Below are 18,215 nucleotides of genomic sequence, written 5' to 3'. Positions count from 1 at the left end.
TTTTCGGAAAGTCATCAAAACTGAGAATTAGTTGTGGTTATAACAAAGATATGCAGTGCAGCATGTCTTAATCGTGCTCCACCTCGCGCCATGATGAGAAGTTCTTATTTACGTTCCATGTCACATAACCCTGTTCATTCTCGTCCCCAAGGCCACTTGGCTTAATTTGTAACGAACTTGTGGCTTAGCACGTAACCAAAACAACAGAAAGAAGCGACGGATACTGGGAGAACGAGAAATCGTGACTAATGGAAAGCATGTCCGGACCGTTAGCAGTACATGCTAGAGGCCTGGTTAACTAGCCCCAACTAGCCTAGTTAAACACCTTATCCTTGGTTTATTATCTGGTTTATTATGATCTTTATTTGTTCGAATGTCCTTATGTATTGTTTGTCACCCCCACCCTCCCTCCCTGCTAAACAAAAACACCTGGTCGGGGTGATACCCGTTCCTAAGCTATTTAATTCGTGACCTCCGGCATCTCATTTCTCAGAAACTCTAGGCTTTTGGGATACAAAAGTAAGCCATTCAACTAAGCTTTTCATATTTTACGGTGCATTGGTCGTGGTCATATCGTACAAAATATGTGCTTCAAAAAATTTCTCTGCTGTTGCAAGGTAAGTTGTAGGTCATCAAAGCGTCTCTCAGCTGTGTCTGTGGGCGAATTAGTCACACGCAAGATGTCTTCCCGTAAAGTCACGAGGCGGAAGTTGTTGCTTCTCAAATGTACCGATAGTTTCCATTTAAAAACTGTGATGCCATTTTAACTCTGATTACAAAGTTACTCAGTTGCCGAGTTCTGTGAGCAAAAAGAATCTGTATGCATCGCGCGGCATCGCGTTGGTGTAGGATCAGATGTAAAATTCCAGTATTCGCGTCAAACACTTAAAAAAATAGTCTCCTCGTGTTACAACGTCTATTCAGGCAATCATATTCTTTTTGGAATTGTAGGAAACTGTATGTAGCATACCTGACTGACTACCTCACAGGTTCACGAAACGACACTGTCAACAATGTTAGATAGATAGATACTTTTTTAACAAAGGTTTCACTTGATATCAACAGATAATGTACGCGTGGCCCTCAACCAAAAAAATGAAACAAAAATTAAGTAATGAATAAATGTATACCAAATCAAGCAAGTCCTACTTAAAAAAAATAGTTACAAATATTAGAGACATGAAAGAGAGTCTACTTTCATTTCAGTTCATGGTAGTCTGCTACACAGCCGTGTAGCAGACTAAGTTCATGGTAGCTTGAGTTACTGTTTTGTGGGCAATTTACGGAAGTCCTACGGTATTCAGCCGACACCTCAAGAGCCTAGAGCTGTCAGACCTTGGTTTTGAATTTCTTATGCAAATTAGCTGGGTGCACATTCAATGTGTAGCCAGCTAATTTGTTTAATTTTTTTTCGCGGGGCGGCTGACAACTGACAAATGGCCAAAATTTGAACTGACAACTGACAAATCGCCTAAAATTTAACCAACAACTGACATTTGTCTTGGGTTTTACTGTCAACTGACCCAGGGGGAGGGGGGGGGGGTACTCGGGATTTCAAGTGACGGGGATGATCGAAGGATTTTAGGTTTGAAATTTTCGATTCCGAGATTTTTTTGGGTACGAAAATTTGGCTTAGGTAGCTTGATTTGAGTGGGGATTTTTTTGGGGTATTAAAAAGAATCGGTAGTGCCCTGGCTGCGTAGTTCTGCAAATAAAGTACAAACAAACGTGTTTTGCTGTTGTTTAATAGTTAACTATGGTGTCGCTTTACATCGCACGTGTTATACAACAGTCTGCAGAAATCGGCATGGGATTTTTCAGGGGTTAATTTTTGGTCCAGGGATTTTTTGCGGTTTTGCTGGAAGCCCTAGGGATTTTTTTGGGTCTTGACTTTTGGCTCCATTCGATCATCCCCGTCACTTGAAATCCCGAGTACCCCCCCCCCCCCCCCCCCTGGGTCAACTGACAAAGGCCTTTCTCATAGTATTGTTCCACTCTTTTCGTCACGCTCAAAATAATATTAGCAGCAGGACGCTTAAATGTCAAATTTCGTAACTGGATCTATCGTAAAACTCATCACGTGTCATGGATCATCCGTTGGAGATGGATCTTAAATTTACGCTCCTCTGAGAACGTGCCAGCATACACGTTGGCTGCTATTAAATGAAGGCGTTATAAAAGAAACTTTAAATTTTACCGCTATGATTCAGATACGGTCTTTCTTCGTCTTTCTCATGATCTACGTCCCAATATTAAATTCTGAAGGTATAAATTTTGATTGGCTTAATGGTTGGAAATGTTGGACTCTCGTCAACAAAAACGTTAGTGTGGACGAGAGTAATACAAGATTTGAGAAATGGAGGGCCACTTGAAATGCTTTCAATAGCAAAACCGATAAAAATTAAGGAACTATTGCATCAGTTTTTGCTTTTAATGCTTAATTTACACTATGTACTCCTTTTTACAGTGTTCTTGCCAGACCGCGGCATTGCTAGTCTGCTACACAGCCGTTTTTAGTGTCGTCACGCAACGCTCCTCCCCACAAAGGGAAGGTGGGGAAGAGCGTTGCGTGACGACACGAAAAACGGCTGTGTAGCAGACTACGGCATTCCAGCATTGCCGCACTTTTTCGGGAAATGCCGTACTATAATATATACACTGGACGAAACATTGAATTTAATGATATTTGCTTCAAAGACAAATCTAAGACAAATCTGATGTCAGATTTGTCCAGCCATCAAATGTCCCAAATGTGAGAAAAATCTGTTATCACATTTGTCTTGAGGAAATGTGAGACAAATGTGATTCAAATATGCCATTATATTTGCCCTTGTACAAAGATATCTTAAAACAAGACAAATACGAGAAAAATAACTTTTTGACTTCTCGTTCCAGTAAAATCGCTATATGATTTTCTGAATTGTTTAGAAACAAGGCTATCGTTTGTCTCATTAATTAATTAATTTATTTATTTGGTTGTTTTTGGCGCAATTGGTAACCCTTGTCAAGTACTCGTAGATGCATGTAGGTGTAGATATGTAGAAATTTCAATGAGGGATTTTCTGGCTAGCTATTATTGCGCCTTACTCACACTGGATCAATGCTCCAATCAACTTACCGTACTTTATACGCTGATTAAAACGTTTACAGAGGCTCGTTATATCGAGGTTCCACTGTATTCAAGTCAAGTCAAGTCAAGTGAACTTTATTTAGGCAGAGTGGCCCTATCAGCCATTGGCTGGTATCACTAGGGGCCCTGCGTCTGCGTAAATTACGACTACACGATAAAAATTAAAAAATTAAAAATTACTTTAAGTGAAGTGAATAAAAGGGAATAAAAGGGAAATTAAAAATTACTTTAAGTGAAGTGAATAAAAGGGAAATTACCGTCTCTTCATAAAAATCACAATTTGTTTATATCCATGTATTAAAAAGGAGTCTTTTGAAGTTTTAGCGTATGCTAGGAAGTTACCTTGCGTTGCAAGTGTGAGGCTCACTAGCCTTTTTTATTACCAAGGTTTGAAAAGTTGGATTAGATGTAAAAGGAAAGAATTCCTCCTCCCTTTAAAACTGATGAGTTGTCAGTGTTTTGATCATTATGCTGTGCCACTGAAAATATGAAAGTTCAACTCTAGTCAAAAGACCAAAATTATTCAGCCATATGGTGGAGTCTTATTTGCACTACCACCCTACACTGTAGGGTCTAAACCACATCACCATATATACCGCTAGACATAATGAAAGGCCAAGGGACTAGAAAAAAGGACAATCACTGAACTCTTTATGTCATGTTTAAGCAATAACAAATATAAGATAAATAAGTAAATAAGTACCGTGACAATTTTGAAAACTACAACTTTTTTTAATAATAAAAAGAATACTTAATTAAAATCTTATAAAAACTACACACAAAATTTCAGTAAAATATTCATATAAAGAAAACGTCCATATCAATAGAGTTATAAAAAATCAATTCAAAAGTCCCAGTGGATGGCATAAAAGTCAATGCGCTGATTTTAATAAGATAAGGTTCTGATCCATGAGGCGAGATATAAATCTATTGCTGTTAATTTTCCGTACCAATTTCCCGATAAAAAGACCTAACTATAGAAAAAAATAATAATAATACAGTGAAACCTCCATTGAGCGGACACCTTCGGGACCTTCCCAAGCGTCCTCTTGATAGAGGGTGTCCGCTTAACAGGGTTTGTAAAAATTGCGCAATGTTTAACTTTCAACGGTTACTCTGTACTGTCATAAAGTTCCATGTTGTTAAGGAAGCTAAGGAAGCCGTGCTGTACTTTGTGCAAGACTCTCGGTATAATCTACAGTTTATCGACAGCTAAATGTATTGATTTACCTTTACTAATCGACTACAGCACGTTTTTCAAGGACGTAATCCAATACTACTATTGTTAATTCGGTCCGATAACAATAAAAATTAGCCAAATACAATTTATTTTAGGGTCCGCGTCCGCTTAATAGAAGTGTCCGCTGAATAGGGGTTCGTTATAAAGGGAAATATAAGACGTAATTAAAATTTCGGGACCCGGTTTAGTGTCCGCTGAATAGAGGGTGTCCGCTTAATTGGGGGTTCGCTTAATAGAGGTTTCACTATAACATTAATTATAGTAAATATCAGTATTACGTGAAATCCATTCCAGAATTTATGCTTAAGTCCAGATAAGTGCTGCTGATAAGTACACCCTATTCTCTAATCCCTTCATCTTGATCGTCTTTTTGAATGAACGCGCGCGAATGCGCGAAAAGTACTCGCGTTCAGATATTGTGACGTTAAGTTACGTCAGCGATAGAACGCCAATCAAATGTCCACAGCTACACGCGCGGTATGTTTGATCACCCTTTTGACAGCGTCTTCAGTTCATTTCGAAAAGTTCTTTGTCAGCTTGGCCCTTAGTTTTCGTTGTCTTAAGACTCGTATTTTATGGTTCAATCATGGCTACAAGCATTCCTGCTGAATAAAGACAACTTTTCCTGATGGAAAACATGAACAGGAGACTAGATTCTATTTTAGAGAGCCAGAAGAAACTGAAAGAAGCAAACGCAGCAGTTCGGCAAGATACTTTATTTGTCATGTAGGTCAGTGAAAAAGGCAGCTAAAGAGCTGATGTGGAACTCGTAACGTAACTCGCAAAACAGGAGCGACTAATAACAGCAAACGCGGCTCAAAACTGTCACGCAGAGAATCTAAAGGAGAAGTTCCAATGGATTTAAGGGTAGGTTTACTTTCTTGTTGCTTTGATGATATAAGAAATGCTTTTGATCGTGAGATTTTGTGCTTATTCTTTGGAACTGAACTGATAGCGTGTCTCCAAAGGCGCCGACTTGCCTGCGTTGTATCAAACATCACAGGAACCTACAACTTATATTAAAGCGCCCAATTTTTGAGGGACAATGTTAGTCTTTGAAGTGGGGCATATTTATTTCTTCTTTAAACAAAACGAGATCGATGGCCTGGAGAAAGTTGCTGTTGGAAGCAACCAAATACATGTATATTATGGATGATTATGGTTATCTCAAAGCAGAAGTCCTTATCAGGGTTATATGCTTCTGTCTCAAAGCTTAAGTTTAAGCTTATCTAACATTGCTCTTTATTTGGTAAATTTACAACTATAATTTTTGTTTTGTTTCCAACATGCAGAAAGATGGTTGACAAAAAACATGACAAGTGGCTCTAAAGTGGAAGAGAAGTATGTTCACAAATTTATGTTTTATTTTTTTACCTCATGAGTGTTAAAATGTGAAATCCACACTGCTCAAGATATGGTTCCAATGAAAAACGTCCTTTTAGGCTGGGTTCAAATGTCGAATTTCACTTGAGCCAAACTTAACGCAGGAGTTAAATGCGTGTGAAGTGCAACGTTTGAATCAATTAAATAAGACTGTTTAAATTAAATGCGATGTTTGCCGTATCTGCAACTGAAACAGTTGAAGATTTGACTAAGGTTCAACTTTTAATTCAAACGTCGCATTTCACATGTGCCAACTTAATGCATGAATTTTGGTAAATTATTGTTATATTACTGGGAATATTGACTTTTAACAGAGTTAAATTCAACAGAGTTCAGGGAGTTAAATTTGACGTTTAAATCAAATGCCGCATTTAACTATTTAAGTAGACTAAATTAAGAATAAAGTTCTGCGCATGTGAAATTTGACGTTTGAACTGGGCCTTAGACACTCAGGATTAAAAGTCAGTTGCCACAGTTGACCTGGAGAGCACAGCCTGAGGTGCTGTTTACCTTAAGAATCTTATCCCTCATGCCAGAGCTATGGCAAAGCCCAGGTTTGAGGGTGGGATATCCGAGAGGCCAGCACCTGACGGTCCATCATGAGCCATATTCAGGCCACTTCTCAGTCAAGGCCTAGGCCCAGTTGTTCAAAGGCTTATTAGAACCCACACGGGGATAAATTTTTAAATAATTTGGTTTCCTTTTTCATTTGTTCAAAAACATTTTCACACTTAATGTGCCCTTCTTTTTTAGAGCATCCAATCATCAAATTGCAGACAAAAAGAACTTTTAAAGTGAATTTGTTGATAAGCTTTCCTATCTCAACTCAAAGTTTGCATAAACCAGCATTACACAACCTGGCCTGACCTTGTTTATATGAATTCATATGAATTTAATGAGAAAGCGGAGAGTGGACATAATAGAAAAGTATATGTTATTAGTAGTATGAGGCTACCTTCCACAGAAGATAATCAACTGTGGCGTTTTTTTGTCTTAATAGGGTAGCTTTATTTATCATATACATCCAGGGTGCAAAGAAAGTCAGTTTTACAGCCTGCCATTCTGGCAAGCTGTAGCTACCCCGTACTAGCCCACAAGTCATTTCAACTAGCCCCCAAACCCTTTTTGATTAGCAGGATTGATTACAATCCTTCGGTAATTTGAATTTCTCCAAAAAACAGCACTTGCCCATCAGGCAAGTTAAGAACAAAAATCACTAGCCCGATAGCAAAATCCACTAGCCCCGGGCTATCGGACACGACTTTCCTTGCAGGCTGACATCACATAAAAGTACCAACTTTGCTTTTCAAAGACAAAAGAAAACTTTTCAATGACTCTTTCAAAGATGTGAAGCCAAAAGAAAATCAGGCTTAGGTTTACCTTCTTGTTTATTTGCAATATTCATTTAAGAAATCTTTGACCAGAGGAAAAGTTGTGATAATCAAAAAGTTGGTTAATTGAGGTCCAGATAATCAAGGTTTAACTGTTGGCTTAAATGTCCAAAGTCCATTGTTTGGTTATAGATTTTAATAACAGTACATGTTATGGATTTTCTAAGAGCTTATATAAATGTAACTTGGATTATTTGGTTAACTGTGGCAAACATTGACGAGTGCAAATGGTATAGTCTTTGATTACCCAGCCTTAAACTTTTCCAAATTCTCAAGCTATCAATAAGATGCGTGTACAAAAATATATCATGATATGTGAAATTTTTGCTGTTTACCAAATTTTAGTCAAGTCTTTGTAGCATTATTGATTAATGACAAATGTACATTAAACCCTCTAGCAGTCACTCCAGAAGTCAGCTATTTCATTAGTTTTGTTGCCTTTGGCAATTATCAATAGCCCACCAAACAAACCTTGGCAATTGTGAGGCATTTGCTTTTTGTTATGGTATTTCCTAAAGTGCATTAAGATATATTTTTAATATAAGAAATAGGAATATTTTGTCTGGACAGTCAACTCTCTTTAAGATGGACACCTTTGGGACCAGCACTACTGACTCGGTATATCCGTCTTATAGAGGTCCAAATAGAGTGAGTTTTAAAGAGAAACAGGGACCATCTCAAGCTGTCTACTTAACAGAGGTGTTTTTAATAGCTATTATTTAAAATTACATACTCTAATAACAGTGGAACTAAGTGCAATGAAGATTGTTATCTTTCCTGTGGTAATTAACTAAAGATACAGTTTGTTGGATGTTGTACCGATGGTACCTGAAGGGAAAGTTTTATTTAATGGTTAATTTTTACTGGGTATGTGCTGCTGGCCTCTCAGTATCCCTATCCCATTACTGTATACCGATAGTCTACTCTGTGGCCATATTATAGACCCCATTTCGGTCACTTTGGAAAAAAAAAGTGATTTTTGCAATCCCAACTTGGTCACTTTCTGTTTATTTATCTACCTAGTAAAGTCTTTTGACTTGGTCATCCTGAAATGAACTGACACTTGTTAAACTTAATGTTTTAGTTTTGTTTTACAGTTAATTGTAAGATCAGGACAAACATTGTGAAATAAATGAGAAATGTCAGTTAAAATTCTTGAGTCATTTTTCTTTAAATATTGTAATCACCTTGCACCCTTTACAGTGGAACTCTGATATTTAAGAAGTTTCAAGGAACGAAGTGCAATGAAGATTGTTACTGTTTTAGCAGTGTCTTCGTTATATCAGGGTTTCAGGTAAGGGTTGTGATAAATGAGGGGGAAAGGGTTCGAACTGATGGTCTTTCAACCTGTCCTAGTTGAGTTGAATGAACTTCTGCAGCATTAGTCCACTTTAAGGAAAGGTTGAAAGCTAGTGTTAAGTGCAAATTGCAAGAAGCAATAAAGGGGTAGATGCCAGGGAAGAAAAGAGAGAAGGGTAGTACGTATGTACTGGCCTGGCACGCTCACTTTACAATATAACATTTGCTCTATATTTGTCCATACAAATATGTTATTTGACAAAGTTTGAACACATTTGTTTGCAGTTTGGCTCATTTATCTGTATTTGTCACAAAGCAAATGTTAAATTTGTCCTACATTTACACAGCATTTGTTCACATTTGTCTTGGATAGCAAATGCATCATTATCCTATTTGTCTTAAAGACAAATGTCTAATTTGTGCTTTGCACAAATGTGAACAAATATGACAAATTTTATATTTAGACCACATTTGTCCCACATTTATCTCATTTCAAATCTGTTTTTTCATCCAGTGAATTAGCCCAAGGGGTCTTAAGGGCGCAAAGAAGGAAAACGAAAAAGGAACAAGACACTGTGGGAGCTTTCTTTTCAGCATGCTTTTTACCTTGTGCGAGTCTTTCGCGTAGCAGACATTAGCGTCGCTTGGCTTGATCTCGATTATTCTATTTGGGCGACGCCCAAATAAAAATACCCTGGGTGCCACAGACTTTTCTAGCGCGGTTTCCGGTTTCTGTCAAGTCTGTATAGTGACCCGAAGGCCGACACATCTTCGGCTTAGATGTGTCGGCCTTCGGCCAACACCGAAAATTCCCGCTGCACGCGAGAAAAACCTCTGGTACCCACGGTAAAATAAAAAAAGCGTACGAAAACAGTAATTGGTTATGGCGTCCTTAGAAAACACCCAATTAACGGCGTCCATGTGCACGCGCATGCTCATGTGTGAAATGTTGCGTTCTGAATTAAGCGTTTTGAATCTCTGCCATCTCGAAGGGTGTTCTCGTATACTGTGACCCGCTTTTCTCCCTCGTGACCCCCTTTTAGCTTCTCTGTGGGTCCTGTGGACAGTGTAGAAAACCTAGTAAGAACACCGCTTTTTAGCTAAATTTCGGACTAAAAAATGAACAAATAAGTTTCATAGTTAATTATTAATAATCATTTAACTGACAACTGACGAAAGGCCGAAAATTTAACTGACAACTGACAAATGGCCAAAATTTTAACTGACAACTGACATTTGTACCCCCCATCCAGACCCCATGAAAGGTACGTTTTAAGTTTCAACGAAAATGTACTGATTGACTGGGCCTCTTTGATGTCTTTTGGGAGTTCACTCCAGTTCCTAGCTGCTGAAGACCTGAAAGCATTTTTGGCCATACTAGTACTAACCATTGGTAGTATCAAATTGTGCTTTGCTCTTCTCGTGCCGAGATTATGAATGTCACTAGACATTGTAAACATAGCTCTTGTGTAATCAAGTTGGTGCGAGATTGTTGAGGGCCTTAAAAACTAAGATATTCCGCAAGTACTTCAGACAGTCTTTTGTCAAATGGCAAGATATTTAGTTCTTTGAATAGAGGTTTCGTCGGAGTGTCCCATTGTTTGTCCAGGATCATTCTGGCGCATCTTTTCTGCAATTTGACAATACCTTGGACGAGCCGTTTGTCATTGGATCCCCAGACAACCGCCCCATAGTCAAGTATTGGCTAGTCTGCTACACAGCCGTTTTTAGTGTCGTCACGCAACGTGAGGAGGAGCGTTGCGTGATGACACTAAAAACGGCTGTGTAGCAGACTAAGTATTGGGTGGATAATTAAGTTATAGACCAGAGTTCTTGTTTTTAGGGAAAGAAATTTCTGTGTTCTTTTCAGCAGGTCAAGTTGCTCCCCTATTTTTCCTTTAACGTAAGCCACATGATTTTCCCAGGTTAAACACTTGTTTAACTTTATGCCAAGTAGTTTACTTTCCACCACAGAATCAAGTTGGCCCTTATCGGGGTTCTCATTGTAAGATTTTCACCATCCAAGCGCCGAAACTTCGGCTTGCTGCAGACAATTATTGACTCTGTCTTGCTATGGTTTTTAAAAAACCATTTTACTTTCAACGGCCCATCTGCTTAGAAGCCTCAGTTCATGAATAAGGATAGTCTCTACCTCTTCAACAGTACGTCCACATGCAATTTGTGTTGTATCATAACCGTAAATTTCGACAGTTGGCAGGTCCAGTGGCAGGTCGTTGACGAAAAGTATAAATAACAGGGGACCGAGGATCGAGCCTTGAGGATCGCCAGCCGTAATAGATTGAGGAGACGACAGTTGTCTTTGTATCATGACCTTGTGCTTATTCCTAGACTTACCTGGCGACATGAATTTGATTCCTGGGTTCAAACTATTTACGTTTTAGCGTAATTTCAGGCTGAAATAAATTATCTGGGTGTGATATTTTCACCAGAAATCGGGACAAGTCTAAGGGATTTTAAGCACCCTTTGTTGGGTGAACTTTTAATAAATGGCTCACGAACCTAACCATTTTGTTGCCGCCATATAGTTTTTGTTTTTCGGAAAAATGCGAATTGTTGCCGGTTTTCACATGACGTCACTAAAATTCAAACTAAAAAACTATCGATCGTACCGAGATTTTACTTTCACAATGCATTAGAGCAGCTCAAAACTAATTTTCATACCAAGTGACAAAGTACACTTGAATTTCTAAACTTTTGCTTGACGCGGTATTTACATGACGGCCAAGAGAGCTGTCATGCAGGTTAAAAAAATGACTTTTTTCAGGAAATTTTGCTATCTAAACAGTTCATGTATTAGAAAAAGTATTACTTTAATGTTAATGAGTTTCTCGAAGAATAAATTCACGCCTTTGTAGCAAAACTCGGTAACAGATGTTTCTGTTGGTTTCGGTCCGCCATGTTGTTGCTCATCCAGGTGAACACTCACATGGTGTCTCCAAACAAATCTCTATAAGTTTGCAAAACATTTCTTCGGATATCCCGTATGCGAAATAATCCTCTGACCTGAATCTTGGTGAATCTGAATCTTGTACCTCCTTTCATTTCCCAGATTCTGGACTTCATCTATTGAATGGTTTTGATTTTTATTTTGATCTAAGTAAAGTACATGTAAGTACCGGCAGCAGGTCAAACACTGACTATGATCCTCAAGATATTCTTTTGTACTGTAGGATGGTCAATAAAATTGGCTAAAAAAGAAGTCATCTGGAAAGTTTATTCATCGAGCTGTCAAAGCGTCGCGTATGACTTCAAACCATTGTTGCGTGACTTTGGGTTAACTCAGAACGTGCACTGTTTTCAAAATACAATTCACCTGGAATTAGCGAGGTGAAAAGGACAACGTTTCACCGTTCAACTTGCTGTATAGTTTTCCAAAATGGTGACAAACAAAAGCGAATACAACACTGTAAATAGCTTTTAATTCGTAATAAAATTAAATCAGTAAATATGGTCGTTCTTAGCTGATCTTGCTTGAATCGTTAAAAACAAATACAGTGTGCAGAACACATTGTTAACATAATACCTACATAACCGATTATCTTAGAATGGAACTTATCCTATAAAAAAGACTTAATTGAAATCTGTTAGAAAAACGATAAACAAACCCGTAGCAAACACAAACTCGCCAATGTTTCATCAGAAACCAATCCCGTGGCGAGAAAAACTGAAGCCATGAGATCGAGGCAAAATGTGCCAGCCGGTTCAAGATGGCGCCCAAACCCTGAAATCCGGGGTCATGGCACCCAGAACGCTATCCGCAGGACTCGAAAAGTACGCGTTCTCCTTCGTCGAACGCAATAACAAATATATACTCACAGACATTTTATTTCTTTCGCTTTCTTTCAGCCTTCTGGAAGCGATGAAAGGGAACCACTGCTTTCTAAAGACAAAGGTCAAGAGGTAAAAAAAATGCTTACGCCAGTATTAGTTTGGCATCAGTTTTCCTGTTTGGAAAGCAAAAACAATTATCTGGTTAAAAACTCGAGTAAATTAAGGCATGGATCAACAGCAAAAAAATGAAGCGGGTGGTCTATAATATCAGGAGCCGATAAGTAATCGGCTCCTGATAATATGAACTGTTTATTATGAAGCACAAAATACCAACAAATATTATGAATCACAAAAAATTATACTTCAGAACACACAAATATGATGCAAATTAGGACACATGACTTCACTATACAGCTCCACAAAGTCTGAAAAAATCTTTAAGAAAAAATTGGCACACTTTTTAGCAAGAGTTATTTTACTTAACTGGTACAAGAAAATACAAAATATAAGCCGCTACAAAAGTGCACTTAGCAACTTTGAAATATCTCATTTAATTTGAAAATAAATGGCTTTTCCGACTAGTATCCAGTCTCCAATACACTTTTCCTTTAAAAAATCTTGACATTGCCAAGCGCAGAAATGACATATCTAACGGCCTTAAAAGCATGAAACCAGTAGAAAAATTGATTAATGGAACAAGAAAAAGTGTGCCCATTTTAGTTCAAAGCTTTTCTGGGCGTGGCGAGTCACATGACGTCATTTTCATATTTGGTGCAGGCCAAGTTACACTGTTCACAGTCCTCTATTTTTCCGTGAGATCTTCGAGATCGAGCGCTTTGCGTTACGGGCTGCCATCTTGCATGAGTGTCAAAACTACTTCGGGGGCGGGGACGGTTTGGGAGGAAGCGAGAAAAATAGAGGGACTGTAATAACATCACTGCAGCTCGCGTTCAGGAGGCGTGACAGGAATTTCACGCCTTTTACCATTCATTAATTAAGAAACTCCGCTGGTGATGAAAAACACATTTAGCATCGATTACGCGTGTTTACAAATATCTCCTTGCGAAACAGTGATTTTATGTTTCTGGGCCATTCCTCGAAATAAAATGGGCAAACATGCACAAGAAAACATTTTCCTAATCAAAATACCAAAAATCCTTCGTGTGAAGGAAGGATTAGGCACATCTTGCGCAAGATGTGCCTTATGGTATGAAAGCGTACAGTTTATGGAAACGTCGACTTGTCAACGACTTGTCAATGTCGGCAACTTCGATTAAACCCGTTGTCAACACAAATTAGCATCTATTGTCTAATGACCAATCAAACGCCTGCGTTGCTGGTACAACGTGCTTCGTGAACGCGACCTGCCGTGATGTTATTACAATCCCTCTATTTTTCTCGCCCTCCCACCCTCCCCCCCCCCCGAGCTATAATCCCCGACGCGCGCCCCCTCGGTACATTTGAAAATCAAGATATCCGTGACGGTAAGACGCGATATATCTAAACGATCTCACGAAAAAATAGGGGACTGTGAACAGTCTAAGGCCAAGTAGACAAAAACTAGCAGTGTATGTGTCTGACAAGTTCTCAACCTGCTACTGCTAATGGATCGAAAGATAGACCACCCCCTCACTTTTCGACTTAATAACTGGCGACCCATGCCTTAATTAACTTGAGAAGCTTCTGCTTTCACGAGGACCCCTAGTTATCAGTTTTGCTTGTAACTGTCAAGTGCTACCCTCTCCACTCCCGTCCACTCTCCACGAGTCTCCTGTAGTTATGTGGTAGAGCACCTGGACTACTAAACAGAGGGTCATAGGTTCGACTCCTGTTGAGAGAACTTGGATCAGATTTATATCCTAGTCGCCTTTGTCACTGAGTGAAGATACATCACTGCTCATAGTTATCAACGGGCTGAAAATTAAAACGACCAAATTGCCGCTTTCTATCTTTCTTTCGATTTGCCTTTGTTTAAGACGCGGATTTAACGAAGTTATAATCAACTTTTTCAGAAACGACTAAAAAGCCCACTACTTAAAAACCAAAGAAATGCTCCAGATGGATCTGAATCTGATTACGAAGACAGCATCCATTCCCTCCGGGCAACACCAGTTTCTGAATCTCAACCTACTGTTGTCCCTGACGTAGAAGTCAAACCTGCTCCACGGGAGCCCAAAAGTTTGAAAAACGAATCCAACGGAAGATCATCGGGGAAGTCGAAAGGAGCCGAAAGTAAGCCGAAAGGCACGGAAGGCAAATCAAAAGACGTCGAAAGTAAGCCGAAAGGCGCCGAAGGTACTAGCGAGAAGAAGAGCAAACTTCTTGACTTCAAAAAGTTCGACATTATTGAGCTAGACTGCATCTTCGACGATTTCAAAACAACGTTCGACCCATTTGTTCAAAACCGTGAAGATTTAGAAAAGAGCGAGGACTCCTTTAAGAAAGCTGTGCAATCTTTTGGAGAAATCCACCCCAAGGCAAGCATCGGTGAATATGTAGCTGCACTAAAGACGAAGCTTAAAGATGAGAAGATAACAGTGAAGATAAAGCAAGGCGCTTTGACCATCTACGAACAGGGCGGGGCAATAGTAAAAGGGATTTCGGATGCGGTTACTGCTGTTAATGCCATTCTTAAATTGGGGAAAGATTTGAAAGCGATGCCGCTGACTATTCAAAAGGGAACCGATGACGCGGTTGACCGGGCAGAAGGCCTGGATGTTCAGGACATTTTAAAGCGAGAATTTAAGAGTGTTTGGGATTTCGGAAAGATTCCGAAATTGAAAAAAGCGTTCAGCAACAATGTGGAACAGATCAGAGGTGCTCCTAAAATGGTGCGAGACTTCTACCGCAAAACGAAAGAGATCATTTTGGAAATTTATCATGCGTTTGCTGATGAAGAAGATAAAAAGAAAATGCAAGAGGATCTGGCCGAAGGTGATGAGGGCAATTCGAATGAAGAGGAGACATCCGAGGGGAAAGGAAAGAAAAAGGATGAGGGCGGCGCTACTGGAAAAAGTGAAAAAAAGAAAGAGAAGAAGAAAGATGAATTTCACAAAAAGTTGAAGTTTGAATCCGTGGGGCTTGCTGATATCGATAGCGTATTTATTTCACTAGCCTCAGCCATTAATCCGTTCGTGGAGACACGTGAACGCATTCAAGCCGCGCGGGAATCCTTTGAAAACGTCGTGAAGACCGTTTGCAAGTTTGATGCAAAGAAGGAGTTTAAGGATTACATCAAAGAGTTGAAAAAGAACGCCAAGGAGGGAAACATAACAATCTACATCGACGAGGAGGATGGTGAGATAAAGGTGAAGTCCATTAAAGGCGTCAAGCCTCCCAAGCCTTACCGTGATGCAGTGGAAGCACTCAAGAACATAAAGCTCTCTGGAAAAGAAGCTGTGGAACTAGAACCGCACGTGCAGGACGGCGTTGAAAAATGCGTGGATAGAATAAAAGCAATTGATCCACAGCGTGACTTCCATAGCCTCCTTAAGACAAAGACAGCTGTGTTCTCACTGCCAGGCAAGATAAAGAAATTCAACGACAATCGGAAAAAGGCGCAGGAAATTCCAGGCATTGTCAAAGAATTCTGTTTATATGTGGAACAGCTTGTTAGAGATATATTGGAAGCTCTAACGGGTGAAAAGGAAGAGATAGAAGAAAAGAAAGAAGACAGCGACGACGAAAAAAGCAACGGTGAGCGAAAACGATCAGAGGAAACAAAAGCAGAGGACAAAGGCGAGAAGGGCAATGACGTGGAAAGAAAAGACGAAAGCACTGACAAAATGAAAGGCCAGTTTGGCGAAAAAGAAGAAGACGAGAGTTTAGAAGCTCAAGTCGAACCAGAGAAGAACGAGTATGAAGCTAGCGAGCATGTCAAGGGTGAGGAGTTTGAGAAGTCTGGCGAGAGAAGAGATGAATACGGTGGCGAAAAGAAAGTCCAGGAAGGCCAAAAAGCGGAGGACTAGCATTTATCAGCAGCGGATGAGCTTGAACGAAAAAAGAACATGCGAGACACTAGCGGAAATCTTCATGAAGAATGATTAGAATCAGAGAGTAATATTGACGTTTATTCGGATTTGATTAAATAAAGAATGATATCGCGAATGGATGTTTTGGCAAAAAGGCATTAAAAGGACTATTATAATAGAAATTAAGCTAAAGGAACTATTCGATAATTAAGAGACATTTTCATTAAAGGAAGTACATGGAAACATGTCTACCTGATGTCCACGATCAAACGCAGGATATTTTCGGTAAAGTTTTCCAGAACAGAAAATGTGAACTTTTTTAAATTTTAAATCATTCAGTTAAAACAGAAGGCTCGGAAGCCAAATGAAATGAAGAAAATTTAGCTGCTGGGCTCGAACCTATTTTTGAAGTTCTTCTGTCGTGCAATGTTGTTGAGTCACAAGGATGAATCTGTCGTAGTTAAACGTTGGCCAACGTAGGCCAACAAAGACATGAGCATAATATTTCTGTATACGGCTTCTTCCCAGGCCTTCTTATTCGATGGATTTCGGTGACGTAGCCGAACTAGCCTGTTCCAGGCTCTCAGATAGTAGGGAAGACGCGAAAGAAAAAGGCACGCGAAAAGTTGGCGGGGAAAGGGAAAAAGGAAAAAGGAAGGCCCGACTATCTCGGAGCCTGGAACAGGCTATAGCCGAACCGAACGATGGGGGAGACAAACTTGCTCGGACCACGTGACCCGAGACACACAGGCCTCGCGGAATGACTGGGCAAAGCTTATTAGTCTACTCAAGTGAAAGACATTTAGCGGCTGAGCTCAAACCGATTATACATCATGCATCCATTCTAATGTTCTGCTTTTTTGGAATGTTGACAAACTGAAATAATAAGGGTGAATAACATTAAACGTATATGTCAATAAATGATGTGTCTTTTTTTGACACTTATTTACTCAGGGGAACATGATTGATCTGATCAGAAACCATCTCGCTTTTGAATACGTGTGGTCCACGTGGCAGGCGCTAATATGAGAGGTAAAGAGTGAGGGGGGGGGGGGGGGTTGGTAGTTGATTGAAACTAGAAAGGGGAGAGAGAGGGCCATTTTCCCTTCCTCCTCCACCTCTTTCGACGCTTGCTTCAAGGCGCCTGCTTTTAAGGCTGGTTACCTAGGCTGTCATCATACAATTAATAAGTGTTGTACGGGTATCAATCTATTTCAAATGTAACTGAAACGAAAAAAAAAATGACACTACTGTGAATCTCAACTGCTTCAAATTGTTTTGCTTTCTTTTAGACCCTACGAATTTCTTGGGATGTATCGATCTTGTACTGCTGTACCCACCAGTTTAACCCGTTTTTCCAAGGGCATTTCCTCTTTCTGTCCCCAGGCGGGAGCCTCTACAGCTGATGACTGGAGAGGAGACAAGTTAGAGAAAGGATTTAAAGCAAAGAACCCTTTTAGAAATGGATTTGCAATTATTCATTTCCGTTTGTCATTTCATAGGGACAAGCCTTGGCAAAACAAGGACTGCTTTATTTTCCAATGCATAAAGTGTTGGGAAAACCGCTAAGGTCACTATTTTCCCTGTTGGGGATTGAGAGAAGTCGCTACTGTTTCACAAGTCATTTACGTCAACATGGATTATTTTTGCTCTGTTTCCCTTGGGGGCGGGTGGCGGGGGCTGGTGGTTTGGGCACTTTGGATCTGACTGAGCCTTTCCTGTTCCATGCGGCTGGGGACGGCGCAAAGAGATATGAGCAGAGAAAAGACAACGAGGGGATGGGATAGGGGGCGAGAGCGAGTTCCCTCCTCTCGGCCCACTCCTTCTCCCTCTCTTCCTCCTTACTTTTTTTCCCCACTCTCTGACTTCGCACGGCTCTCCACTATCCGAACGCCTAGACCGCCTAGACTGAGCCAGGATCTCATACCTCAAACAGAACAAAACTGGTAAATTTCTTTAGTTTATGATACCTACCTCTTAAATCGATGAGTTGAAGGCAAAACGTTGTG

At 39.8% G+C, this 18,215-nt stretch overlaps 1 protein-coding gene across 1 annotated transcript; it reads left to right on the top strand.

Moving 5' to 3' along the window:
• The first annotated feature begins 479 nt into the window (after positions 1–479).
• LOC140950504 (uncharacterized) lies at positions 480–17,130 on the top strand. Its single transcript, XM_073399742.1, has 3 exons — positions 480–617; positions 12,311–12,364; positions 14,248–17,130. The coding sequence occupies exons 1-3, from the start codon at positions 585–587 to the stop codon at positions 16,201–16,203; spliced, it is 2,043 nt and encodes a 680-aa protein (XP_073255843.1). The 5' UTR covers positions 480–584; the 3' UTR covers positions 16,204–17,130.
• Positions 17,131–18,215: the final 1,085 nt, after the last annotated feature.

This window comes from Porites lutea, chromosome 10 (genome assembly GCF_958299795.1).
Source record: "Porites lutea chromosome 10, jaPorLute2.1, whole genome shotgun sequence".
Taxonomy (NCBI): Eukaryota; Metazoa; Cnidaria; class Anthozoa; order Scleractinia; family Poritidae; genus Porites; species Porites lutea.
This window is presented reverse-complemented; position numbering and strand designations above follow the sequence as displayed.